Here is a 25,834-nt window from a genome sequence, read left to right as displayed (position 1 = left end):
GAAGGGACCATATAATGTTTGCCCATCATCCAACAATGTTGTTTCCATATTTTGTCTGCTGTGAATCATGCTGCTGTGAACATTCTTACAAGTGTTGTGTGAATGTGTCTTTAGTTTTCTTGGGTACATACTTAGGAGCAGAACTGTTAGGTCATATGGTAACTCTATGTTTAACTGACTATGGACCTATTTCCCAAAGTGACTGCCCCAAGCTGGCATGTTTTGGGCATTTACTGTGTGCCAGGTGGGAAAATTACCTCTTGACCCTCAAGAGTATTTGGTGAGGCAGGTGCCAGACTTCATGCTGCTGCACAGGATGGCTACGGAGGCTCTGAGAAGGCAGCCAGGTGCCTCTGGACACGCAGCCTGGATTTGCAGAGCCAGACACCACTTCAGGCCTAACTCCAGAGCTGGGCAGAGCTGGGTGGGACTCTAGGCATGCAGGCAGGTCTAGGAGAGCAGATGGCTGTCTCCTCCCTTACCCACCTCCTGCTTCCAGTGGGTCCAGCTGCAGCCCTAGACAGAACCTGAGTCCCTTGAAGGCTTGAGGCTGCCCAACCCAAGCCTGGTAGCCAAGCAGATTCTCAGATGACCAGGGGCACTGGAAGGGTGTGTGTCTGGACTCCTGCTACAAACCAGGACTACCCCCTTGGAGTCCAAGTGAAGCCCATGGTCAAGGCAAAACCAGCCTCCACTCCTTTGTGGAAACCACCTTACGGCTCTGAAAATCAGAAGGAACAGGTTGCCACCCTATTGATGTATGTGAGGACAGACTAGATACTTTTTTTTTTTTTTTTTTGGTCTTTTTAGGGCCGCACCTACAGCATACAGATGTTCCCAGGCTAGGGGTCAAATCAAAGCTGTAGCCACTGGCCTACACGCCACAGCCACAGCAATGCCAGATCCAAGCCACATCTGCAACCTACACCAAAGCTCATGGCAACCACAGCCAGATTCTTAACCCAATGCGGGAGGCCAGGGACTGAACCTGTGTCCTCATGAATACTAGTTAGATTCGTTTCCCTTGAGCCATGATGGGAACTGCCAGAGTAGAGACTCTTAATAGTTCCATAAACACCCTTTTCCATCCTTACCCTCCCTGCACTTCAGGATCCTCCTTGGGTTCCGGAGAAGTAGAGAACCCACTTTCCAGATGGGGACGTTGAGGCCTGGCTGGAATGAGAGCAATGTACCTTCAGCCCATAATCCCCTCAGCCTCCCCTACGACCTCAGAGACTAGAGAAAAGTATAATTATTGGAAGCTAGTGGACAGGTGAATTGTCATTTGCAAGCCGCACTTGCTAGTTCTCAGTGTTAAAGGGAAAGTCACCCACAAGGATGGAGGAGTTAGAACTGCAGCAGGTTATGTCCTGGGTGCTCAGAGGCAGCAAAGCTTGTGGGTGGGTAGCACCCTAACCAGCCCTGCCCCACCTTCCACAGCTGGGGCTCTGTGCCAGGGCAGAAGTTCTCAGGCCAGGGTTGGAAACTTGCCAAAACAGGGACAATGCCAGATGCTTTAACCACTAGGCCACCAGGGAACTCAATAACCCCTTTACACTCTGGGGGGCAGGGCATGCAGGGGACCCCCCCCCCACCAACCATGCCATGGGGGTGGGGAAGGGGCCAGTGCCCCAAAGGATACTGTAGACTTGCACCTTGTATTCAACCTTTATTTGCAAACTCTGAGGTTGGATGAGGTGCCTGAGACCCTAGATGGTGTCATCTGCTCTCCCGACACTTCCCCTATTAGGGGCCAGGAGGGGATGGTGGTCACCACCAGCCTCCAGCCCGTCCCACCCCACCCCACCCAACTAGACTTCTCTCTCTCTCTCTCTCTCTCCACCTCTTTCACTTGGACCTGCCAAGTCCAGGTTGCAGGAGCCCATGTAGCCGCCTCTGGCCTGCCCTCCAAGGGCAGGTTCGGAGGGATGCCAGTCTGGACAGTGGTCAGCAGTGCCATGGGGCCTGGGCTGAGGCACACACCAGTTCCTACTCAGCCGTAGCCAGGTTCCAGCCCACAGCAGTGGGTGACTGGAATGGCCCCCTGTGCTGGGAGATCCCACCCACAGTGGCAGGCAGCCCACGAGGAGCATGCTACAGAGGAGGGGGCTCCCGAAGGCCACGGCTATCAGGGCCAGCACCATGGCCTGGGCTGGGCTGCGTCGGTGGGCAGTTGCGGTGGGCGGGGGGTGGCCCTTGTCAGGGGCGGGTCCTGAGCAGGAGCCCCGCTGCTCATCCAGTGTGGATGGTGGGAGGCAGGAGGTGCAGTCCAGTGGGGAGCTGCCACGGCAGGTATAACAGGACGAGTGGCAGCTGGAACACACCCGCAGGGCGGGTGTGGCTGGGCGCCCAGGTCCAGCGGTCACTGTCTGCTGGGTGTGGTTGAAGTACCTTGGCGGGCAGTATGCGAGGCAGAGGTGACCCAGGATGTAGGCGGGGCTGTGGCATTCTGTATGAGGGACACATGCATGGGGCTGTGAAGTGGAGACCTACCACCCCCGCCCACCCACCTGCCCACCCCTGGCCACACACGCACACTGCCACCTCCCAGCAAGTGGGCCATGCCGAGCCGGCCACTCACCCTGGCACAGCCCCTCTGTGTCCCGCTGCACACACGCGCTGCTGGTCACCTGGGAGCCTGTGGGCCGCGCCGTCATGTCCTCGGCTGTCCCATAGAGCAGCAGCGTGTAGCGGTACAGTGTCCCTGGGCAGGGGTCATGGTGGGCACAGGGAGGAGGGGAAGAGGCTGTCGGCAGCCTGGTCTTGTCATTCTGGGCCCCCTCCCCGGCCACCGCCACCCTCACCTGGAACGCCAGACTCGGATGGTGCCCAGGGTCACCCAGTGCCCTCACTGGCACTGGTAACTGGACACCTACCATATGCCAGATGCCCCTGCTCAGTCTCTCCTAGGGGAGCAACGTGGGTCTTCATAGGGGTCAGGTGTTGGGAGGCCAGCTGTGCGGTAGGGGCAGGGGTTCTGGGGCAGAGGAGAGCACCTGGCTCTCACCTGTGTTGAAGTAGTAGCCCTTGTTCTCCAGGCCCAGTGTCCACAAGCCTCGCGGGTCCTCATCCCAGAAATGGGTGGACATGAAGATCCAGTTGTCGTAGCCTTGACCACTGATATCAAAGGGTCTGGGACAGACAGGTGGGGGGTTGGAGAGCTTCACAACCACAGTCTGGTGTTTTTTGTTTTTGGGGTTTTTTTACAGCTGCACCGAGGTAAGTGAAGTTCCCAGGCTAGGGGTCGAACTGGAGCTACAGCTGCCATCCTGCACCACAGCCATGGCAACGCTAGATCTGAGCTGCATATGCAACCTATACCACAGCTCATGGTGACGCCAGATCCTCAACACCATGAGCGGGGCCAGAGATCGAACCTGCATCCTCATGGATACTAGTTACCACTGAGACACAGTGGAAACTCCACAACCACAGTCTTTTTTTGGGGGGAGCCACACCAGGGTATATGGAGGTTCCCAGGCTAGGGGGTCTAATCAGAGCTACAGCTGCTGCCACAGCCACAGCCACAGCCATGCCAGATCCAGGCCACGTCTGCAACCTACACCATAGCTCATGACAATGCCGGATCCTTAACCCACTGAGCAAGGCCAGGGATCAAACCCGCACCTCATGTTTCCTAGTCAGATTCATTTCCACTGCACCATGACAGGAACTCCCATAACCACAGTCTTGACTGAGCACTGTAAGGGTATGGCTATGGTGCCCAGTGGTGGCTGTGGGACAGGCACCCCCAGGCATGAATGGGATCCAGCCTGCCTGACCCCACAGTGTACATGGTAGTGGAGCAGGAAAGAGTGTGCTCATGGCAGTCCCAGATCCCCACCTCGCTGAACCCCCAATGCCCTGTACCTGATGGCCACAAGTGTGGAGCGGGTGCCCATGGGGCTGGTGAGCGAGATCTCCAGGTCCCCTCGGCGGCTGTAGGACAGGGACAGCTGCACCTGCACGTGCTCCAATGAACGGATGTAGTTGGCGTGGCCAGCGCAGGCCGACACATTCTTCCTCACATGCATCAGTGGCAGGATGGGGCTGGGGGCTGCTATGTGTGAGGTGAGGGCCCCTCCTGCTGGCCTGATGGGGGATGGGTGGCCAGCAGGCAGGGTCTGGGCTCAGATCCTGGGACCTACCCTCCCCCCTTGTATAGATGGGTAAACTGAGGCCTTGGGGCCTGCCTCCCACATGTCCACCCACCCCCAGGGGGTAATGACATGTGTGGTGAGAAAAGCAGAGAGGGGCCAGGTATGGGGGAAAGCAGGGGAGGTGGCAGGTGGGGGAGGTGACAGGTGGGGAAGGACTGGGGAAGTTGCAGGTTCGGGAGGGCTGGGGAGGTGGCAGGTGAGGGAGGTGTGGGGAGGTGGCATGCTGGGCAGGGCTCGGGAGGTATAGGGTGAGCCTGGAGGCTGGAGTCAGACATGGACATGGACAGGACATGCGGGTGGTGGAGGAGGGCACTCACGTGGGGGTGTGCACGATCGGAATAACACATTTCTTCTGGGGCTGTGTGGGGAGCCATGAGCGAGCCATGTCCACCAGCAGCCCTGCGTCCAATAGCCCGTAACCATAGTGGTGGCTCACTGCATGGAGGGGCGGCTGTCATCGTGCTGTGGGCATAGCGTCCCCACCCCCGCCTGGTCCTGCCGCACCTTGGCGCCCCACACCGTTGGTCCTCCAGTCCTCCGCCTGGAGCTGTGCTGGCCTGGACGCCCGGACCACCAGGTGCTGCATGTCCCTCCATGTCAAGAATGGGCTGGGGGTGGGCAAGGGTGGGTGAGCTGGGGCTAGGCTGGGGGGCACAAGTGGTAGGCAAGACCCCACCATCACTTACTTGGCCTCCAGAGCCAGGGCTATCATGCCTGCAGCCAGGGGGGCAGAGGCCGAGGTGCCCGTGTGCTTGTCGGTACACCTATGGTGCAGGTCTGTGGTCACCTGGGGGCACAGAGAGGGACTTGGTGCACTCGAAAACCCTGCCCTTGTTCAAAGTCCCAAGGGCTTCAAGAAAGAGGCCCCACAGAAGATTATAACAGGTCTGCGGCCCAGGCACTGGCCCTGCCTGGGAGACATGAGGGTGTGGGAACCGTGGGGCCTGGTCCCGGGACCCCGGTTTGTGTGTCAGGTGCCAACAGGGCAGCCCTGGGAGGAGGAAAGGTGGAAGACAAGAGGGAAGGCAGGGGACCAGCTGGCCAGGTGGGAGGCCTTGGGTGTCTGGCCATGAGAGGGCATTGGGCGGACACTCACGATTTGGGGATCAGTGGCAACGCCGCTGCTATAGGTGGTGGTGAGCGTGGAGGCACAGGCCTCGCTGTACCAGGGCAAGTGGCCCTGCTGGGTGGTGCTGCCCACTGAGAGTGTGTGGATGCTGTTGGTGTAGCCATCACAGTTACAGTTGTCATAGTGCAGGCCACCGTTGCCTGATGCCCAGATGAAGAGTGTGCCCAGCCCACCTCGTCCCTGCAGACGGGGAATGGGGACAGAGACAGGGATGGCATATGGGTCTTGCACACAGGCCCAGGCCCTCCACACCCCATACTTTCTCACCTTGGTCACGCCGCGCCGGAAGGCCTCTCGGGTGAGGATGCCTGGGCCTTCCACTGTGCGGCCATCGTCCTCGGGGCCCCAGCTGGCACTGTAGATGTGAATGTGCTGGGGCTGCAGGCTCAGCGACTGGGCCTCGATGACGTCAGTGATGGTGCCGTCCAGCATGCGCACACCTGCACGGGCGGCAGTAGCCTCGGTGGACACCCCACCTCCACCCCATGCCTGCAATCTCCCCACCCTGGGGTAGAGGCATCAGTAGGGGCGCAGCTCTCCCCTTCCCTAGGCCTGGGGCCCTGGCACCCCCCCGCCTGAGTACCTCCAATCCTGGCGTTGTAGGCGACCCCTGCGCCGCAGAACCTGTTGTTTGCTTTGGCGGCCACTTCCCCGGCACAGCGGGTCCCATGCCTGGTGCCAGAGCAGAGATAAGTGCCCGTCACAGCCCCTTGGGCCCTCAGAGTGTACTGGGGCTGCCCCAATTCCCCATAGGATGCTGGGCTCACCGGTTCTCGTCGCTGGGTGTGTATCGAGGCTGAGGGTCCGGGTCATAGTCATTGAAGTCGTAGCTGGCCAAGGGGTCCTGGGGATGTGTAGGGACATCAGGGGCCTGTGACAAGCCATGGGATGTGGGGCAGCCCCCACCCAAGACCCAAAGCCTCACATAGTTGGCCCAGAGATCTGGGTGGTCTTTCTCGATGCCATCGTCCAGGACTGAGACCACGATGCCCTGGCCTGACAGCCCCTGGCTCCAGACTTGCAGGATGTTCAGGTCTGGCTGCACCTGGTTGTTCTGTGTTAGGCAGGGCAGGGGTCAGTGGGGCTCTGGCCTGGCCAGGCCCTGCCTCCCAGCCCCACCAGCTCACCATGTACCACTGCTTGGAGAACCATGGGTCCGTGGGCACCACGAGGGAGCGTTTCACCCGCCGCCGCAGTGTCTGCTGCTGGAACCACTGCACCTGGGGAGTAGGGGAACCATGCCTTGGGAGTGTCTGGACCCACAACCCAGCAACCCTCCTCCCAGCTTCCTGCCCTCACTCCAGGCTGATTTAGGGGGCCCTGCCCCTCAGCCCTTCTGCAAGTGGCTGCAGGGTCTGTGCTGGGCCTCTTCCCTCTTCCCAAGGGGCAACAGTGTATAGGGCTAAGGTTTAGTGGAAGGTGTGTCTGGGCTGTCCCCTACTTGTTCTGGGGCCCAGGTACTGTGGGATGGGGCCAGGGACCCTGTGTTTGCTGGGCTGCTCTTGAGGTCCCTATGTGCTTGGGGCTCTGCCTTCAGAGGGGGCCAAAGCCCTCAGGGCACCCACCCCCAAACCCACAGACATGTGGTGGCTGCTGCCCAGAGTGGCTCTGGCTCCTGGGGTCCCAATCCTGCCCCTTTTCCCATTCCTGTTCTAGAATCCCTCTCCCCAAGACATGATATAACCCTGACCATGTCCGTCCTCTACCTCACCCTCCTGGGTGCAGGACGCCTCTGTATGGTCATATCTGCCTCCTCCCAGTTCCCCCAGCTGCCCTGCCTACAACCTACTCTTATGACACCGCAGCATCACTCCCTGTTGAAACCTTCCCGTGCCTTCCCAACACCTTCTCCAGAGCTAACAAGCACCCCTGCCCATCTGGTCCCCACGAGGCTTCCTCTGCTGCAGCCTTAGTCATTCCCAGGGGCTTTGCATTTGTCATTCTGCCTGCCCTGGGTGGCTCTTTCTCAGACAGTTGCCCTCCCCCCCTCCTCGTTCATCTCCTACCCCTCAAAACCAGCTCATGTTCCCCTGTTCCCACCTCAGCTACCAGGACCCTCTCCTCCCCATTTGTTCCACCATAGACTTGAAAGCTGGCCCTAATTTCTCTCTCTGTCCCACACATCCAATCCATTGGCAAGCCCTTGACATTGCCCTGCAAACCACATCACCAGTTCACCACTTCTCTCTGTCCCCAGTGCTCCTGGCAGGTTTCCAGCTGTCATGCTTCTTGCCTCCTTGCTGATCAGCCCCCCTCCCCAGCCCCCCTCCCCCGAGCTCAGTCTCTTTCCCAGATACCTGGGGAACCTTGATCTTTCAAAGCAAGATAGAGGAGGGAGGGAGGAGATGGTGACAAGAAATGCTGACAGGGCACCAGGCCCTGGGGTGAGTGTTGCACCCCACAGATCTTCCTCCTCTTGCCCCCACTGTATAGACCAGGGGCTGACATATACCAAGACCCATAGAGAGCTGGTGATTTGCCTCAGGCCACACAGCCATTCATAACAGGAGATAACATTCATAACAAGAACAACAGGAGGTGGCTGAGACCTCTGAGGAGGCAGTCTCATGGCCAGGCTCACCTTGGGGTCTTTCTTCAGGCGCAGGCGGTGGCCCCAGTGCGGAGTCAGGGAGTGCTGGACCACGCCCCGGTGCCGCAGATGGAAATACTGCCCGTCAGGGAAGATCTGGGAATGTAAGGAGCAGATGGCTGGGACCTGGCTCCCCTGATGGAGCCCCTTCCAAGACAGGGGCCAGCCCGCCTGCTTTACATCCTCCCCCAACCAGGTGCTCTCTGGAGTCCCAGAATTTGAAATTGGTCGAGGCAGAGGTGGCCAGGGGCGAGTCTTTGATATCTGGGGAAACTAGGGAGTGCCCTCCTATTTGCCAGGGTTTGGAGTCATCCAGTCTCTGCCCCCTCTCTTCAATACGGAACCCACCTGCCCCAGGTTGACAAAGCCGAATTTGCGCGCCAGGCGCTCGGCCTCCTGGTAACCCTGGGACACCCGTACGGCCCAGCTGCTCACATAGATGGGGGCCCGGGCCAAGGCCCACCCCACAGTCACAGGGCCAACGAGCGCCAGGCCCAGGACCAAAGTCAGGCGCAGCCAGAGGGCAGTCCGGGCGGGCAGCATGCCAGCGGGGGCGGGCCCGGGGGCGGGGCCTCACAAAGCCCCTCCTCCTGGCCAAACCGCCGAGATGGCCCAAGTGCCCGCCCCGCCCCTGGAGCCATAGCAACCTCTGAAAGACTTCAACTCCCAGGGGGCCTTGCGGCTCCCCGACCTCAGGGGCGCGAAGATCTGACAGCAGGTGAGGGGAGACACATGCAACTGGTCTCCTGCAACCTCAAACCTTTGGGAACCTCAGTCTCCCCATTTATGCAATGACCTCAATTCTTCTGACCCAGAGGAGGGGGTTCATGGTTGCTGTAATTGATCCCACCCAATATTTGGTCCCGCCCACTTTCCTATACACCCCTCCCCCAGGAATAAGCCTTGTCTCCTTCCAAGTCCAACCAGGATTGCTCCTTCGAATAAGTCCCGCCTCCTCAGTTTAGCCCCGCCCCAACCCCGCCTTCATATTCCGTCCCTCCTTCTTTATGTGCGGCCACGCCCCTTCTCTGTTTTCGCTATTAGTATCTTTTCTCCAATCCAGTTCTGGCCTTTATCTGGCCCCTCCCTCTAGCTCCGCCTCCCTCGGCTCCACCCACAACGGCTCAGCCAATAATCCCTGGCCATGACCCCGCCCCCCCAATCAGCTACGTCCCGCTCTGTCTCGGCCAATCGGCGCCTTCAGCTGCCGCGCCCCGCCCTCTTCCCCCAAAGTCGCGGCTGCCGCGGCCGCGGCCCGCCAAAGGGCAATGCGGCGGAGGAGACGGGGCAGGCCCCACCTCCTTTGTCCGCCCTGCCCTCCCATTGGCCAGAGCGGGGGGCAGAAGAGGGAGACCATCTCGGGGGCGGAGACCAGCCCGGGGGCGGATTCGGGCCCGGGGGCGGATTCGGGCCCGGGGGCGGAGCCGTGCGGCTTGTGCCAAGGGAAGGCAGCGCGCGGGCTGCACGGCCGGTGTGCGGGCCGACGATCAAGTTCAGGCTGCCAGCCCCGGGCCCGGCGGTGCCATGGACGGCCTGCGCCAGCGCTTCGAGCGCTTTCTGGAACAGAGGAACTTGGCCACCGAAGCGCTAGGGGCGCTCGAAGCCAAGACCGGTGTCGACAAGCGGTACTTGGCCGCGGGTGAGCCGTCGGGGGGAGCGCTTGGGGCGACACCCCCTTTTGCCAAAGAGCACTCTGAAGCCCTGGGCCACGAGGGCCTCAGGCATGCCCCCTCCGGCCGGCGCCGGCTGCGGGGTCTAGATAGGGCGGCGGGGCGCGCCCACAGCCCAGCGAGGAGACTGAGATCCTAGGGAGGGGTCATGGACGAGGACCTTCGTTCTGCCCTCAGCCCCTCTCTGCCCCAAGCAATGCGACCTCGGACTTGGGCCACCCCTTATCTCGGCCCCGCAACACCCCCACTCGAGCCATCAGGTCTGGAGGCTGTCCTCTGCCCCTTCTTTTCAGGCCCTGGGTTCCCGCCAGGCAGAAGTCCGGTTCTTCCAGTTGTCCTGCTGGTCCCGGGGGAGGAGGGGGCAGGAGATAGCCAGTTCCCTGCCAGTGTCACCAGCCCCTTCCCTGATGGATCCAAGCCTGGAAGCAATTGTAGAGATCTTCTTTTCCCAGAGAATGCTCCAGACAAGGAGGGGAAGAGTCACTCCCACCTCCCCTTCCTTTGTTTTCCTGCTAGGATTCCCCTTCTCTCCACCCAACCTTGGCCTGGCCTCTCCCTCCCCTGCCTGGAATTGGGTTGCTTGACCGATGTGGTGGGTTTAGAGAAAGGTTGGATGGGGCCAACAGAGAGGGAGATCCAGCCACCCCTAATTGTCACTCTCTTTCCAGTCCCTCCTCTGCCTTTCCTCCTCAATGACCTTGTGGGGCTCCTGACATCCTCTGAAACACTTCCCTCTCCTCTTTTTCTGTACTCCAAGTCCATCTGTTTGTTGCCACCCGTTCCAGGAAGCCCCCCAGAATGAATCACAGGACACTGTTTGGACACTAGGGGGAAGGGACCCTAAGCGAGGATGTGCACATGTTTTGAGCACCTGTGTATAGATCCCGAGAGTCTGCTTTCCTCCCATTTCTCCACCAACTGGGGATTCCCATGCTGGGCAGCCCAAGGAGGGTCCGAAACCTGCCCCCTGCCCCAGGTTCCTGGTCCCCAACTCATGCTGACTCAGCCAGGAACCTGCCCCTGGGAGCCAATGCTTGACCTCGTGTCTGCCTTTTCACATCTCTGATACCAGTGGGTGGGGAATTTAGGTCAAAGAGCACTTGGGAGGGGCCCTCTGGGGATGCTAGGGGTTCACAGGAAGGAAACTGAGGTTCGGGGTGACAGGGGCTGCATGGGAGCATCCACTCCCCCAACCCCCACAACCTTTCCCAGGGCTCCATCTGTTGCTGATCTCCAGGGCCATGTCCCCGCCCATGTCCAAGGTCATCCTCCCTTTGCTGAGACTGCAGGAATAGGGATTGAGGGGAAGGGTGCCCAGGGAGAGCTGCTCCTCCCCACCTTGCGATTTCCAGGGAAGGGGTGCCATTCCCCCACCAGGAATCCTTGGGCCCCACCTGCCTGAGATGGCCAACTCCCCCTCCCAGCTACAGAGGAGGACACCCAGAGGAGGCAGCGACCAGGCCTCCTAGGGCCAGCCAGGGATTCCCCTCCCTCTCCTGACCCTAGACGCCAGGGATTAAAGCTAAAGCAGGTGGAGAGGAAGGTGGAGGTGACTCTGCCCTTTGGTCCCCTAGTGGCCTCTATTCCTCTCTGCAGATAACAGGCTGGAGGTGCAGGGGTGGAGAGGCTGAAAATGCTCCTAGGAGCCAGAGGCTCCCCGAGTGACCCTGTGCAAGCCCCGCTCACCCCAGCTTCCGTTTTGTCCCAGCTGTTGAATGAGATGGAGCTGAGAGGGACAGAGCCCTGTACACGAGAATCACTTAATAAAGGCAGCGGTGATGATTATGATTGCAGAGTGGCTGACGCTCCTGGCCCTCACGTCCCACAATTTTCTTCTCTGATCCTCATTGCCAGGAGTGTATTTGGGCCACCAGAAGGGCTGACTAAATGCATAGGGAAGGGTCCTCTCCGCTGAGTCTTATTTAGCTGACCTCTCAGCAACCCTAGTAGGCAGGGCTACTCTATGCCCCTGACAGATGGGAAAACTGATGCTCCAAGCAGAGAGCCCCAGTCCACGGGACTCTCAATACGACACCTTGCACCCTCCCACGAAGACAGGGGCTCTCGATCACGGCCATGCAACCCCCAGAGGACACTGGGTAGTGTCTGGGGACATCTGCAGAAGCCATGATTGAGAATACTCCTGGCATCAAGTGGATGGGGGCCAGGGATGATGCTTTGCACCCCAGGTACAATGCCCAGAACAGCCCCCCACCCCGAGAATGACCTGGCCCCCGTGTCAGCTGTGGTGAGGAGAACACACCTGGACTAAGGTAATAGTTAAAAACTGTTGGCTTTCTCCACCCTCCGAGAATCAAGCATCAAGGACAGAATGACCTCGCCTTCAGTTTTTTTTCCCATTACTTATATTTAAATTCTAGCCCCATTCCAGGCTAGGGTTGAGTCAAAGCTGCAGTCACCAGCCTACAGCACAGCCACAGCAACTCCAAATCTGAGCTGCATCTGGAACCTACACCACAGCTCATGGCAACACTGGATCCTTGACCTACAGAGCGAGGCCAGGGATCAAACCTGCATCTCATGGATACTAGTCAGATTTGTTTCCAATGAGCCACAACAGGAACTCCTAGCCCTTTTTTTTTTTTTTTTTTTTTTTTTTTTATGGCTGCACCTGTGGAATGTGGAAGTTCCCAGGCCAGGGATCAAGCCTGTGCCACAGCACTGACCCAAGAAGCTGCAGTTTCAGTGCTGGATCCTTAACCTACTGTGCCACAAGGGAACACTTAAATTCTAGCCTCCAGTGCTCAGCCCCTCCTATAGGACCCAGCATGGCTGGATATAATTACAGAGATCACATATTCATTCAACAAACACTGGGCACCTATTGGGTACAGACCTGACCCGTGCTGACCTGCTTATGAGGAGTTCACGAGGAGACTGACAGGGTAGCCAGTAAAAGACACAAGACTCAGGGTTCAGAGCCATGATGGGAGTTGTCCAGGTGCTACAGAGCAATAATGCATCCTAGAGGGGCTGCTAAGGCTTCTGGGAAGAGTGAGGGCAGCTGGCTGCATCAGCCAGGTCAAGGGGGTGCTGGGGTCCCAGCTCAGCATGTGCAGCCCCCTCCCACAGCCCTCTATCTACAGGAGCCGCCACTCTACTAAGCCTGTATCTTCTGTTCGGCCACGGGGCGTCTCTGCTGTGCAACCTCATCGGCTTTGCATACCCAGCATATGCTTCGTGAGTGTCCACTGGTGGCCCAGGTTGTGGGAGGAGGGCCTCCAAGGTCCAGGCAGCCCCTCACTCTGCCGCGCCTCCTCCAGAATCAAAGCTATCGAGAGCCCAAGCAAAGAGGACGACACTGTGTGGCTCACCTACTGGGTGGTGTACGGCCTGTTCGGGCTGGCCGAGTTCTTCAGCGATCTACTCCTGTTCTGGTTCCCTTTCTACTACGCGGGCAAGGTGGGTGCCACCCAGGAGGCCAGGGTTCTGAGGGGTCCTGCCTTGCTGCCCCCTGAGGTGTGAGGGGTGATTCAGCACCTTCCCTGGGGAAACAGGCTCAACTGGGCAGGGGTCTGATGGGGAGGTCCAGGTCCATCTGAAAGGGTGTCTGATGAAAGAGGTCCAGGCCCATCTCAAGAGGTATCTGTTGGGGGAGGCCCAGGCCCATGCTAAGGAGTGTCTGCTGGGGGAGGCCCACTCCTTCCGCAGAGGCACAGAGCAGGGGACCGAGTGCACGTCTTGCCCTGTGCCTGCAGTGCGCCTTCCTGTTGTTCTGCATGATTCCCGGCCCCTGGAACGGGGCTCACATGCTGTATCATCGCGCCATCCGTCCACTGTTTCTAAAGCATCACGAGGCCGTGGACAGCATCATGAACGACCTCAGCGGACGGGCCCTGGATGTGGCAGCCGGAATAACTCGGGACGGTGTGTGCTTGAGGGCCAGGGCTGTCTGTCCAGTCCCTGTCTGTCTGTCTCCCAGCTCCCTGCCCTCCCACCTTCAGTCCTACCTCCATCTGCCTCATCTGGCATCCTGGCCGCCTCCTCCAAGGGCTCTTCTTCCTCTCTCACTGTCCACCTCTCTCTCCCATGCTCTCGGGAACCAGTCCTGCAGACCCTGGCCCGCAGCCGGGCTCTCATCACCCCCGCAGCTGCGGCGGTGGGCCCCTCACCACCCTCGGAGCTGGTCTGTGAGGTAGGGCCAATGTGTGGGTGCATGTGCGTGTGTGCGTGTGAGTGCCTGCACATGACTCTGGCCCTGCCAAGGGTGGCTACTGGTGGTACCTCCAGTGGACCCCACACTGGCCCCCAGCCCCCATCACATTCTCCATCAGCTGAGTGCAGCCTTCGGGCCCTGAGCACAGGCAGACCCGCCTCACTCACCCCCATGGCCCTCTCTCTGCAGACAAAGCAAGCATGACTCACCTCAAGAAGGGCAAGTGAAGCCCCTGGCCAGCCCCTGCATGAATGAGCCGGCTGGTGAGCTGGAGGACCTGTCACACCCCAAGTCCTCTGTGGATTCCTCAACTGACTCCCCAGCAGAGCCCACCAGCAGCCCTTCATCCCCAGCCAAGCCAGCCCTCAGGAGCTCCACCAACCTGGGCCAGTCCCAGCATCAGTCCCTGGCCACTGGCTCTGCCAACAGCTCCCAGCTGCCCGGCAAGCTCCGGGGTGGGCTTCAGTCTCGGGCCAACTCCTCCAGCCAGCCGCAGGCTCCCGGCCAGCCCCAGGCCCCTGGCCAGGCCCAGGCCTCAGGCCAGACCCAGGCCCTGGGCCAGCAACATGCCCGGCCCTCTACCTCTTCCTCAGGCCCTTCACAGACAGCCCGCCAGTCCTCAGGCTCCACACAGCGTCCCAGCACCTCCAGCCAGGTGGGCCCCCTTGTGCAGTCTCCCAGTAGTGCCGCCATCCCCACACAACTCCCCAGTGAGACCCCTGATGGGCCGGGGACCTCAGCCACCAAAACCTCCAAGTCGAACAGACAGCACCAGAAGCAGCCCCCAAGAAAGGCCACCAGCAGCACCTCAGTGCCCAGGCTGCCCGCCTCCTATCAATCTGCGTCCTCCCTGGAGTACTCCTCAGAGTCCACCACTGAGGTCACCTGCAGCTGGCCCCACCACCGACACGGGCTCCAATACCTGCAGCACTGCTGGCGGCTGAAACACCTGGCCTGCTAGGGAGGGCTCAGTAAAATTCATCTGGACCAGCCTCATCTCTGTCTGTCTGTTGTCCGGGGCCCCAGGGAGGGGCTTCATGAGCACAGGGTCTCCTCCAAGCAGGGGTGGGTGGATGTAGCCCCACTTCACAGATGAGCAAACTGAGGCCGGGAATGGCGATCTTACCCAGTGGCTGAGAGAGACACAGGCCTGGGCGTTCCACATACTGCTTTCTCTCTCCCGTCCTGGACAAACTGTTGGGCCTGCGCACATCAATCCCCTTCTTTTGAAAACTCTCTCAGAGAAGCAAGCTGGAGGAAATAGTCCTGCCTCATTTGCGCTCCGCTCAGAAGCAGCCAGCCAGGCACGAATTTGAGTCCTTTATTTGGGGGGTGGGGTCCCAAGAAGCACTAGCAGGGAGCTGATTGAGGTGGGAGCAGATTGAAGGGAGCCGATGGAGTGGGTGTGGCCAAGTGTAGCCCACCTGCAGGCCCACGGTGCTCATTCCCTGAGGAAGGCACACCTGAGACTTATCCTGCCCAGGTGCCCAGAGTCACTGGGGGAGGGTGGCCATTCACTCCAGCCAGCACCCCCTGCAGATAGCCCAGGGGCAGGGCCAGGCAGCCTTCTGCAGAAAGGCTTGGGAGGCACAGCCTGGCCTTGTTGGAAACTGGGAGGCAGCAGCTGGGTGGGGACTGACGGCATCCTACAACCTGCCCTTGGTTTGCTATGTGAGGCTGTCCTGACTCTGATTGTTAAAACAGGCAGAAGGGGTTGTCCCCATTGTGACTCAATGGTAACAAACTCAACTAGCATCCATGAGGACATGGGTTCGATCCCTGGCCTCACTCAGTGGGTTAAGGGTCTGGCATTTTCATGAGCTATGGTGTAGGTCGCAGACACAGCTTGGATCCTGAGTTGTTATGGCTGTGGTATAGGCCAGCAGCTGCAGCTCCAATTCAACCCCTAGTTTGGGAACTTCCATATGGTGCAGGTGCAGCCCTAAAAAGACAAAACAAAACAAAAAAACAAGAACAGAACAGGCAGAATGGTTCCCTGGTGGCTCAGCAGTTTCAGGATACGGCATTGTCCATTGTCATTGCAGTGGCTCTGGTCGCTGCTATGGCCAGGGTTTGACCTCTGGCCTGGGAACTTCCATGTGCTGCGGGCATGGTCAAAAACCAAACACAAAAACCAAAAAATCCGGGCAGAGACAGGACAAGTTGATACAGACTCAAAAAAATTCTGAGCCAAAAATAGCAAATCCAGTCCAACAGATCTAAAAACCCAGAGCAGGAGTTCCCATTGTGGCGCAGTGGAAACGAATCCGACTAGGAACCATGAAGTTGCGGGCTCTATCTCTGGCCTCGCTCAGTGGGTTAAGGATCCGGCATTGCTGTGAGCTGTGGTGTAGGTCACAGATGCAGCTCGGATCTGGCATTGCTGTGGCTGTGGCATAGGCTGGCAGCAACAGCTCCAATTTGACCCCTAGCCTGGAAACCTCCATATGCTGCAGGTGCGGCCCTAAAAAAGGACGAAAGACAAAAATAAATAAATAAATAAATACATAAATAAAATAAAATAAAGTAAATAAAAACCCAGAGCAGCCTCCAGTTCAAATTCTGGCCCCAGAAGCAGAGCCTGAGTCAGAAGCTGGGGGGTGGGGCGAGCTGATCAGGAAGGTGGTCTCAGTGGGGACCCTGAGTGGGTCCTGTACCTACCTGGGAATCAGCTCCACCTGGAGCCCAGGCACCTGAGTTCCGCGCTCCCAGTTCTGTCAGTCTCTGGCCATTGGTCTCAACCCAGCCCCTGGGAGAGGCTGTGACCCCTTGGGCAGCTCCTGCCATGCCAAGACAAATCTCCTGCCAGGCACCTGCAGCCACAGCTGGGAGGGCCCTGTGGTGTCCGTTACAGTCCACCCCCACCCCCACACCAGAGCTCAGCTTCCCTGAGGTTGTGGTTGGTCACAAGTTCTCCTGCAAACACAAGAGAGGAGGGTTAGGAGGAGAAATCACAAGCCCTGAGGGGGCGGTGCCTCTGAGGCTGTAATGCAGGTGGTTCTCAACCAGGGGTGAGTCTATCCCAGGGCCAGGTCTGGAGACACTTCTTTTTTTTTTTTTTGACTTTTCTTCTTTTTAGGGCCACACTTGCAGCACATGGAGGTTCCCAGGCTAGGGGTCGAATCGGAGCTTTAACTGCTGGCCTACACCATAGCCACACCCACGCAGGATCAGAGCCTCGTTTGCGACCGACACCACAGCTCACGGCAACACTGGATTTTAATCCACTGAGAAAGGCCAGGGATCGAACCCGCAACCTCATGGTTCCTAGTCAGATTCGTTAACCACTGAGCCACACTGGGAACTTCTGAGACACTTTTGATTTCTGCCCAGACACGTCAGCCAAGTCCCACAATCCTTTTGTTTGTTTGGTTGTGGTTTTTTTGGGCCGAGGGCACACCCCTGGCATATGGAGGATCTTGGGCTAGGGGTTGAATTGGAGCTTCAGCTTCTGGCCTAAGCCACAGCCACAGCTGCAGCACCAGAACCGCATCTTCATCCTCCTCCACAGCTCACCACAATGCTGGATCCTTAACCCACTGAGCAAGGCCGGGAATCGAACCCGCAACCTCATGGTTGTTGCAAAACATGTTTCTTTGAAAACTCCACCTTGTCTTTCTTTACTTTATCCCATCTTCTTACATTACTTTATCCCATCTTCCTGCTTGAAAAACAGTAAATGACTTTAGCTTAAGAACTGTTATGTGCCTAGAGGTCAGAGTAAGAGCTTAACCTTTTACCCCCAAAGTGGCTTTTAAAATAGTAAAAGAACTTACATAATAGTAAACAAACCCTGTATCATCCACCGTAGCCACTCTTCACTTGATCTCATCTAAAGAGCACAATAAAAGCAGTGTGGTTTCTTGAGGCTGGGCTCTTGGTCCCTGAGACCTTGAGTTCCCGGTTCCCACCTTTACTTAAGATAAATGTCTCTGTGTCTTGTTTTATGTTAACTTTTTTTCCTTAAGTTCCACAGCACCCGTTCTTCAGCCCCATCCTGCTGAGCTGGTCTTGGCACATGGTTCCTAGTTAGATTCATTTCCGCTGTGCCACGACAGGAACTCTTGTTTTATTATTATTTTTTTTATTAAAGTATGGGTGAGGGAGTTCCCGTCGTGGCTCAGTGGTTAGCAAATCCGACTAGGAACCATGAGGTTGCGGGTTCGATTCCTGGCCTTGCTCAGTGGGTTAAGGATCCAGCGTTGCTGTGAGCTGTGGTGTAGGTTGCAGACATGGCTCAGATCTGGCGTTGCTGTGGCTGTGGTGTAGGCCGGTGGCTACAGCTCCGATTAGACCCCTAGCCTGGGAACCTCTGCATGCCAAGGGAGTGGCCCAAGAAATGGCAAAAAGACAAAAAAATAAAAAATAAAAATAAAATAATAAAATAAAATAAGATAAAAGTAAAAAAAATAAAGTATGGTTGATTTACATGATCCTTTGACCCAGCATCCCTCTCCCAACTTAGCAGGCCCAGTTTGTCCCCAGCAACTGATGGCCCCGTCCATCACAGTTTTCCTGGACAGGAGGTAGCTCTGTGCCGCCCCCAACACTGCAGCCGGCCCCACCTGGTCCTCATTCTTAGGGACTCCAAGGTGGGAGAAGGAGGTATTGAGTGTGACTGTTTGAGCGGTGGGTCCAATTCATTCAACAGATCACTCAACAAATATTGAGCACCTACTGTATACCAGGCCTCGCACTAGGAGCTAATGGTAGAGAGAGAAAAATCCCTGTTCCTGAGGATTTGGCAAGGTGCCAATCGACGTGATGCATGAATAACCTGTCAGAGGAAAATGTCATGGGGAAATACAGAGCCAGGAGTTGGGGGACAGGAGCTGCAAGGGTCAGAGAAAGGCCCTTCTATGGAAGTTACATTTAAGTAGGAACATGAAGGAGGCGATCGCACGAGCCTTATGAATACGGGGGCAGGAGTGGTCCAGGCACCAGAGGACGTGCAAAGGCAGGTCGGTGCCTGGCAGGTTAGGTGAAGCACAGGGAGGCAGGTGTGGCTAGAGCCCGTGATGGAGGGGAGAGCGGAGGTGAGTCTGGGGGGTGGACCATGCAAGTACCTGGAAGGTGTGGTGAGGACTTTGGCTTTTGCTTGGGGATGTTGGATTTGTTGGGAGGAAGAGATAGGGGTAATTATTAATGAAGTCTAACTGGGTGTTGGGGACAGGGTTCTTGGAAACTGCTTATCGCTGGCCCAGCTGTTTGAAGTAGGTGATGTGGCTTGGGTTCAGGGCAAGAGATGGGCACTGGCTCACTCTGCACCTGGCCTTGCCCCACCCCTGCTCTACCCCTTGAAGATTTTCCCCAGCCCTGCCCATCCGTGACCGCTTACCTGGGAGCTGAGGTGAATGGACACACACCTGTCTCCCCAGGTGGAATCAATGACCTTTATTTGACCCCTCAGACTTGTTTCATCTTTAATGTAAATGTACAGAAAAGTGTAACCCAGAGTTTCCGTTGTGGCTCAGCAGGTCACAAACTCAAGTAGCATCCGTGAGGATGTGGGTTTGATCCCTGGCCTCGCTCAGTAGGTTAAGGATCTGGTATTGCCGTGAGCTGTGATGTAGGTTGCAGATGCGGCTTGAATCCCACGATGCTGTGGCTGTGGTATAGGCCGGCCGCTACAGCTTCGATTCAACCCTAGCCTGGGAACCTCCATATGCCTTGGATGTGGTGCTAAAAAGACCAAAAAAAAAAAAAAAAAAAAAAAAAGAATGAAAAGAAAAGTGTAACCAGTAACTCTGGGCAAGTAATGCACAGGGTTGGCTCTTCCCAGTCACTTCCCACCCAAAAAGTAGCTCCGATCCTGCCTCCATTTCCTCTGTCCTTGGAGGTTGTGTGGGTTGCATCCACCCAGGCTTGCCACACTGCGGTGGGAATGATGGCTGTGTTGTTTTTTTCTGTTGGCGGAGAGCAAGTCATTCTGCAGGACCCAGGATACTCCATCCCACTGCTGATGGGCCTTAGAGTTTTTTCCAGTGGGGGGGGGGAGGGGCTATGGTAACAAATCTGCTGGGAACGTTCTAGAAGTGGTCTGTGGTGAGCAGAGCTCCTCTTTCTTTTGGGCATGTACCTGTTGGAGACTGCAGGGCATTGGTGAGCGTCTCAGTGTCCTGTGGCTGCTGTAACCAACTACAACCAACTGGGTAGCTTGAGACGACAGGAATTTATTCTCATGCTCTGGAGGCCGAAAGTCCCAGATCAAGGTCTCCCAGGGCTCTGCTCCCTCTGGAGGCTCCAGGGGAGGGTCCTTTCTGTCTCTCTCAGCTCCTGGGGGCCCCAGGCATCTCAGGCTTATGACTGACTGTATCAGTCTGATCCGAGCCTCAGACTTCACAAGGGCGTCTTCTCTGTCTCTCCTCTGCATGTCTTTCTCTTTTCTTTCTTTTAACAGCCACCCCCTTTGGCATATGGAAGTTCCTGGGCCAGGGACTGAATCTGAGCCGCTGCTGTGGCAATGCTGGATTTTTTTTTTTTTTTTTTTTTTGGTCTTTTTGTTGTTGTTGTTGTTGCTATTTCTTGGGCTGCTCCTGCGGCATATGGAGGTTCCCAGGCTAGGGGTTGAATCGGAGCTGTAGCCACTGGCCTACACCAGAGCCACAGCAACGCGGGATCCGAGCCGTGTCTGCAACTTACACCACTGCTCACGGCAACGCCGGATCGTTAACCCACTGAGCAAGGGCAGGGACCGAACCCGCAACCTCATGGTTCCTAGTCGGATTCGTTAACCACTGCGCCACGACAGGAACTCCTGCTGTTGGATTCTTAACCCACCGTGCCACAGCGGGAACACTTCCTCTGCGTGTCTCTTACAAGAATACTTGTCATTGGGCTTAGGGCCCACCCAGATAATCCAGAATGATCATATTGAAACCCTTAATTACATCTGCAAAAACCCTTTTCTCAAATCAGATCCTGTTCACAGGTTCCAGAGGTTAGGATGTGGACACATTTAATTAACCTTATACATGAATGGGCACTCAGCTGCAAAAACAACCAAACTGGTTTTTTTTTTTTTGTTTTTTTTTTTTTGGTCTTTTTACGGCTGCGCCCTCGGCATATGGAGGTTCCTAGGCTGGTGGTCGAATCAGAGCTGCAGCTGCCAGCTTACACCACAGCAACAGCAACGTCAGATCTGAGCCATGCCTGCCAACGACACCACAGCTCATGGCAATGCCAGATCCTTAACCCACTGATGGAGGCCAGGGATTGTACCTGAGTCCTCATGGAACTAGGTGGATTCTTTTTTTTTTTTTTTTTTTGGCCTTTTCTAGGGCCGTTCCTGCAGCATATGGAAGTTCCCAGGCTAGGGGTCGAGTTGGAGCTGTAGCCACTGGCCTACACCAGAGCCACAGCAACACAGGATCCGAGCCGCATCTGTGACCTACACCACAGTTCACGGCAACGCCGGATCCCTAACCCACTGAGCAAGGGCAGGGACCGAACCCGCAACCTCATGGTTCCTAGTCGGATTCGTTAACCACTGCGCCACGACAGGAACTCCTGCTGTTGGATTCTTAACCCACCGTGCCACAGCGGGAACACTTCCTCTGCGTGTCTCTTACAAGAATACTTGTCATTGGGCTTAGGGCCCACCCAGATAATCCAGAATGATCATATTGAAACCCTTAATTACATCTGCAAAAACCCTTTTCTCAAATCAGATCCTGTTCACAGGTTCCAGAGGTTAGGATGTGGACACATTTAATTAACCTTATACATGAATGGGCACTCAGCTGCAAAAACAACCAAACTGGTTTTTTTTTTTTTGTTTTTTTTTTTTTGGTCTTTTTACGGCTGCGCCCTCGGCATATGGAGGTTCCTAGGCTGGTGGTCGAATCAGAGCTGCAGCTGCCAGCTTACACCACAGCAACAGCAACGTCAGATCTGAGCCATGCCTGCCAACGACACCACAGCTCATGGCAATGCCAGATCCTTAACCCACTGATGGAGGCCAGGGATTGTACCTGAGTCCTCATGGAACTAGGTGGATTCTTTTTTTTTTTTTTTTTTTGGCCTTTTCTAGGGCCGTTCCTGCAGCATATGGAAGTTCCCAGGCTAGGGGTCGAGTTGGAGCTGTAGCCACTGGCCTACACCAGAGCCACAGCAACACAGGATCCGAGCCGCATCTGTGACCTACACCACAGTTCACGGCAACGCCGGATCCCTAACCCACTGAGCAAGGGCAGGGATCGAACCTGCAACCTCATGGTTCCCAGTCAGATTCGTTAACCACTGCGCCACAACGGGAACTCCCCTGGGTGGATTCTTAACCCTCTGAGCCATGACGGAAACAGCCCAACTCTTTTTGCCATAACGTGCATGCCCTCGTCTAACCCCACAGGCTGTGAGACAGTCCAGGGGTTTTCCGCAGCCCTTCAACTGGACACGTGTTCTCCTGTGGGTCAACCAGCTGGTACAAGGTCTGTGAGAGAGAAACCCAAACAACGGGCCAGTGGGGTGCTGGCGCTTGCTGTCTGCAGAGAATTAAAAACAGTAAGACAAGCACGGTGCCCCCACCCCCCAGAGCAGGCACGTGCAATGTTGTTGAACACAGTCCTCTGTGGGTTTGATGTGACAACTGTGGTGATCACTCTTTTTTTACCAAGGAACATGCAAGTTTCCAACTTGCCTGTTTTCATTCTTTATCCTTTAATAAACATCATCTCCTGGGTGACGTCCAGTTGGAGACTTCCCAGTACCGGACACGTGAAGACTCAGCTCTGCGTGCTAAGATCCTCCTGTCTGTAATCACCTGCGGTCTCCTCTACAGTGTTTCCGTCTCCAACCCAAATGAGCCCTGCATGTTCCTATGGGGACACTGTAAATAATAACTCCCAGGGCCCCGATGGGAAAGACATGATGGAAGAAACATCTTGAGTCACCCCGCTTCCGACGTTCCTGGTAACCACCTGGAGTTTTTATTTGTGTTTTCAAAGTAAAGCATCAAAGCAGCCCGGAATATTTGCTGGGCAAGTGCAAATGCTAGTGTCCACCTTAGACTATGTTGCTGAAGTTGAGGATCTTGAAAAGTGCAATGTTTTCTTCATTCTTCAAATTGTTCCATCAATTGTTTTAAAACTTGAGAGCACATCAGAAAAACAATGTACTGTTTACTAAAGATTGTTCGATGATCGTTCCTGGAAACGATGTTGCGGCTTGGAGGAGGGGCTGCGGGAAATGCTGGCTCCTGTAGCCCCGGCTGATCCTATCTGCTGGAGTGCGACCTGCACTGGTCTCTCCTCCGCTCGGTGCGACGCCCCAGCCAACCGGTCCAGCTGGCTGGGGAGTAGGTGGTAGGGCTGCCCCCAGAGAGCTCCGGGGTGCAGGAGGCCGGAGTCTCCCATTTCGAGACACATCCCCACACTGCAGAGAGGCGGAGGGGACCACCCCCGGCCATGGGGGACCGGGCTGCAGGCAACACCTGGAGCGCGCGAGTCCTTTCTTCCCCAATCCTGCCACCAGGGGGCGCCCAGGCCCCACGCCTCCCTCCAGAACCGTGCCCCACTTTCCCCGCGGGAGGGATTGGGGGTCCCTCAGATACAGAAGGCACTCAATAATTACTCTTTGGAAGAATGCATGAATGAACAGAGGGGCTAGGGAAGGGGTCAGGAAGAGTGTGGTTCCCATGCTCAAGGCCCAGAGGGGCTGAAAGGGAGGTGTGGATGGGGAAAGGGAAACTAAGGCCCAGAGAGGGGCAGGGCGTGACCCGAGGTGACCTGCAAGGTCAGGGGCTGAGCCCATCGAGACCCCCATGTCCTGCATCCCCCTCATACGCCCACCATCAGGCGCCCTAGAGAAAACACAACCACAGATGGTACAGAAGAGAGCAGACTGTCCCAGACTGTTCAGGGTGGGAAGGCAGAAGGGAGGCCCCTCGGGAGGTGTGCTGAGCGAGTGTGATACTCCACCCACCTCCCATCCACACATGACCTATGCCTGCCCCTCCCGTCTAGAATACATAAGGAGACAACATCCAGGACATATGAGGACAGGCCACAGGCGGGCAGGGGCTCTGACCTGACTGCTTGGCTGGGGGAGGGTCCCTTGAATGGCCTAAGATGAATGTGTGGCCCCCAAGTGGCATGGGGAGGGGTCTTGGGACCTCTGAAAGCCCCAGCTACCCCAATCCTCATATATTCCTGGTCCTCACTGTCCCTCGGGGTTAGACACACTGGGGGCAGGTGGGGGCTGGACCTGGAGGAGGAGGTGTGTACATGCAGTGAGGATGAGACTGTGGATCTGACTACTGGAGCATCTGGAAGTGTCTGTGGCCAAGAATGTGGAGCTGGGGTGCCCTTGTATAATTAAAAAAAAAAAAAAAAAAAGAAAAAAAGGACTTGTAAAAATTAAATAGGAATAAAAAATGGGTGAATAGCAGCACTGCCTGGAGGAAACCCTCCACCCAGATTACTGAAGCTGTCAAGATTAACTCCGAACCTCCTGGGAGCCAGGGCAAAAGCAGAAATTGGGACGTTACAGTGCCTGGGTAGGCATGTCTTCTAGGGGTCATGCCTGTTTGTGACAAGGTCTCAGCATACAGAAGGGCGCCTGTGTAAGTGGCAGTGAGAAGAAAGAGATAGTATCAGGGAGTTAAATGGTGATGAGCTTCTTGGTAGTCAAAGCAAGAAGGGAATTGATATATTACAACGTCTACTTCCTTAGGCATGTCTTCCTCTGGGCCATGCTTGTATGTGACAGAGTCTCTAAGCAGATGAGGGAGAAGCCAGGGTATTAAAAGCAGACACAGTCTCTGAGGGTAACATAGCTCTGAGTTTCCTGACAGCCAGGGTGAGAGAGGAAATTAGAGTTAAAGAGCAGATTCAGTGTGTCCTCAACAGTGCCTGCCTGCTCATGACCGTGGCTCTGAGTGCAGGGTGTCTAAGTGTGTGATGGGGAGTCACAGAGCTGCAGGTGGGAGACAGTTCTGAGCTCCCTGGAAGCTAAGACAAGAGGGGAAACATGATGACCCTGAGCCTAGTCAGCCAAGTGTGGCTGAGGCCTGGTCTGGGGACTCAGAGAGGGCAGTGCCGGGCAACCAGGCGAGTGCGGCTGTCCTCAGCAGGGCTCCAGGGCCGGGCGTAGCCAGCATGGGGGAGCAGCAGCCGGTCCTGAGTGCCATCGGGACTGATGAGGCGCTGGGCAGCCAGCAGGTACTCGCGATGGAGGGCCAGCAGTGGGCAGGGGCAGCGGCTTGGTGCCCATACGTACTCCAGGGCCTGCAGAGGCGAGCGGTTCTTGTAGATGAGCTGCACGCGAACCTCATAGCGGGTCTCCTGGGCCTGGTGGAGGCGGCCCAGCACACGGGCCCGGAACACTGTGGGCAGGGCGGTGCTGAGGCCGGCTGGATGCTCCACCCTGAGCCCCATCCACACACCCATTGCCAGACGAAGAAACTGGGGGTCAGCTGAGGCCCAGGGTTAGGGTCAGATCAGGGAGCAATGAGGGCTCAGGGATCAGATTAGGGAAAAGGATTCGATCAAGGAGTCACATTAGGGTCAGAAGGGATCAAGTTGGGGTCAGGTCAAGGAGTCAAGGTAGTCAGACCAGGGTCAGAGGTCAGCAGGGCAGGGGTCAAATCAGGTCAATTAGGGGCAGGTGAGGGTTGAGGTCAGGGGCCTCTCACCAAAGTCGCTGCCGCAATAGTGGAGCAGCCGGTGGGCACGACCGCGGGTGTCGGGGCAGGGTGGGCAGGGCTCTGTGGGGGCAGTGCAATCAGGGACACAGGCCTCACCCCCCTGCTCGTCCCCACCCTGGCTGTACCCCACCTCACCTGGGGTGGGGATCGGGGTCCTCGAGGGGATAACGGTAGGGGCTGGAGGAGGCTCAGGAGGCTGAAGGTCCACCTCTCGAGGTTGTGGCTGCCGCAGGGACCAGCCCAGGGCCTGTGCCTGTGCCTGGAAGGGGCCGTACCGCTCCCGGGGGAGCCAGAACTCGAACTCAATGCCGGGGTTGGGCTCCTGCAGGAGGACCTGGGAGGGGTGTCACACACTAGGGAGCTGCTGGTGGCCCAAGCCCTCCCCACATCTACCTGGCTTCCCTCTCTGACCCTCTACCCAGCCTCCCAACTCTGACCCTCCATCCCCAGTCTTCCCCCAGACC

At 56.9% G+C, this 25,834-nt stretch overlaps 3 protein-coding genes across 20 annotated transcripts in view; 1 reads left to right on the top strand and 2 right to left on the bottom strand.

Annotated features, from left to right (window-relative positions):
- Positions 1-1,656: 1,656 nt before the first annotated feature.
- Positions 1,657-8,672, bottom strand: PCSK4 (proprotein convertase subtilisin/kexin type 4). Of its 10 annotated transcripts, none has more exons than XR_014837871.1 (15): positions 8,228-8,672; positions 7,871-7,975; positions 6,417-6,509; positions 6,215-6,343; positions 6,057-6,133; positions 5,873-5,961; positions 5,557-5,729; positions 5,257-5,469; positions 4,847-4,947; positions 4,665-4,768; positions 4,478-4,595; positions 3,871-3,962; positions 3,008-3,132; positions 2,582-2,704; positions 1,657-2,449 (listed from the first exon to the last, which is right to left on the bottom strand). XR_014837871.1 is itself a non-coding variant. In XM_005661391.3 (15 exons), exons 1-15 carry the CDS (start codon positions 8,420-8,422, stop codon positions 1,812-1,814), a joined length of 2,505 nt encoding a protein of 834 aa, XP_005661448.1. In that variant the 5' UTR covers positions 8,423-8,672; the 3' UTR covers positions 1,657-1,811. The 10 variants fall into 10 exon arrangements, 9 of the variants coding, with proteins under 9 accessions (XP_005661448.1, XP_005661450.1, XP_084869569.1 ...); XM_005661391.3 differs by having other exon boundaries at positions 3,871-4,092; XM_005661393.4 differs by having other exon boundaries at positions 2,631-2,704; positions 3,871-4,092.
- A 609-nt stretch (positions 8,673-9,281) lies between these two features.
- REEP6 (receptor accessory protein 6) lies at positions 9,282-14,722 on the top strand. 3 transcript variants are annotated; one of them, XM_021084238.2, is made up of 6 exons: positions 9,282-9,518; positions 12,657-12,750; positions 12,834-12,972; positions 13,269-13,437; positions 13,617-13,705; positions 13,916-14,718. In XM_021084238.2, exons 1-6 carry the CDS (start codon positions 9,404-9,406, stop codon positions 13,928-13,930), a joined length of 621 nt encoding a protein of 206 aa, XP_020939897.1. In that variant the 5' UTR covers positions 9,282-9,403; the 3' UTR covers positions 13,931-14,718. The 3 variants fall into 3 exon arrangements, with proteins under 3 accessions (XP_020939897.1, XP_084865635.1, NP_001422325.1); XM_085009509.1 differs by lacking the exon at positions 13,617-13,705 and having other exon boundaries at positions 9,282-11,941; positions 12,205-12,750; NM_001435396.1 differs by lacking the exon at positions 13,617-13,705 and having other exon boundaries at positions 9,322-9,518; positions 13,916-14,722.
- A 7,900-nt stretch (positions 14,723-22,622) lies between these two features.
- Positions 22,623-25,834, bottom strand: part of ADAMTSL5 (ADAMTS like 5) — a 21,811-nt gene continuing 18,599 nt past the window's right edge. For 4 of the 7 annotated variants that reach the window (XM_085013512.1, XM_085013514.1, XM_005661415.4 and 1 more), the window contains 3 exons: positions 25,506-25,704; positions 25,359-25,430; positions 22,623-25,049 (listed from right to left, as the gene is read on the bottom strand). In XM_085013512.1, coding sequence (XP_084869638.1) covers positions 24,748-25,049; positions 25,359-25,430; positions 25,506-25,704 — 573 coding nt within the window. In that variant the 3' untranslated portion in view covers positions 22,623-24,747. The remainder of the gene's footprint in view (positions 25,050-25,358; positions 25,431-25,505; positions 25,705-25,834) is intronic. The other 3 variants (XM_021084235.2, XM_085013511.1, XM_013994836.3) reach the window with 2 other exon arrangements.

This window comes from Sus scrofa, chromosome 2 (assembly GCF_054392235.1).
Source record: "Sus scrofa isolate SSC_HxYL_T2T_F1_AM1 chromosome 2, Sscrofa_HxYL_maternal_Yorkshire_Landrace_v2.0, whole genome shotgun sequence".
Classification (NCBI taxonomy): domain Eukaryota; kingdom Metazoa; phylum Chordata; class Mammalia; order Artiodactyla; family Suidae; genus Sus; species Sus scrofa.
Note: the sequence above shows the minus strand (reverse complement) of the source record. Positions and strands in the feature narration are given on the sequence as shown.

Bases quoted from the DNA above. Each gene is read 5' to 3' on its own strand.
- PCSK4 (XM_005661391.3), bottom strand. From the start codon at position 8,422: ATGCTGCCCGCCCGGACTGCCCTCTGGCTGCGCCTGACTTTGGTCCTG. The intron at 6,344-6,416 runs GTGAGCTGGTGG...TGCCTAACACAG, and splicing joins TCTCCAAGCAGTGGTACATG to AACAACCAGGTGCAGCCAGA. The intron at 5,470-5,556 runs GTGAGAAAGTAT...CCCCGTCTGCAG, and splicing joins TCCGGCGCGGCGTGACCAAG to GGACGAGGTGGGCTGGGCAC.
- REEP6 (XM_085009509.1), top strand. From the start codon at position 12,622: ATGTGCAGCCCCCTCCCACAGCCCTCTATCTACAGGAGCCGCCACTCT. The intron at 12,751-12,833 runs GTGAGTGTCCAC...CGCCTCCTCCAG, and splicing joins GCATACCCAGCATATGCTTC to AATCAAAGCTATCGAGAGCC. The intron at 13,438-13,915 runs GTGTGTGCTTGA...CTCTCTCTGCAG, and splicing joins AGCCGGAATAACTCGGGACG to ACAAAGCAAGCATGACTCAC.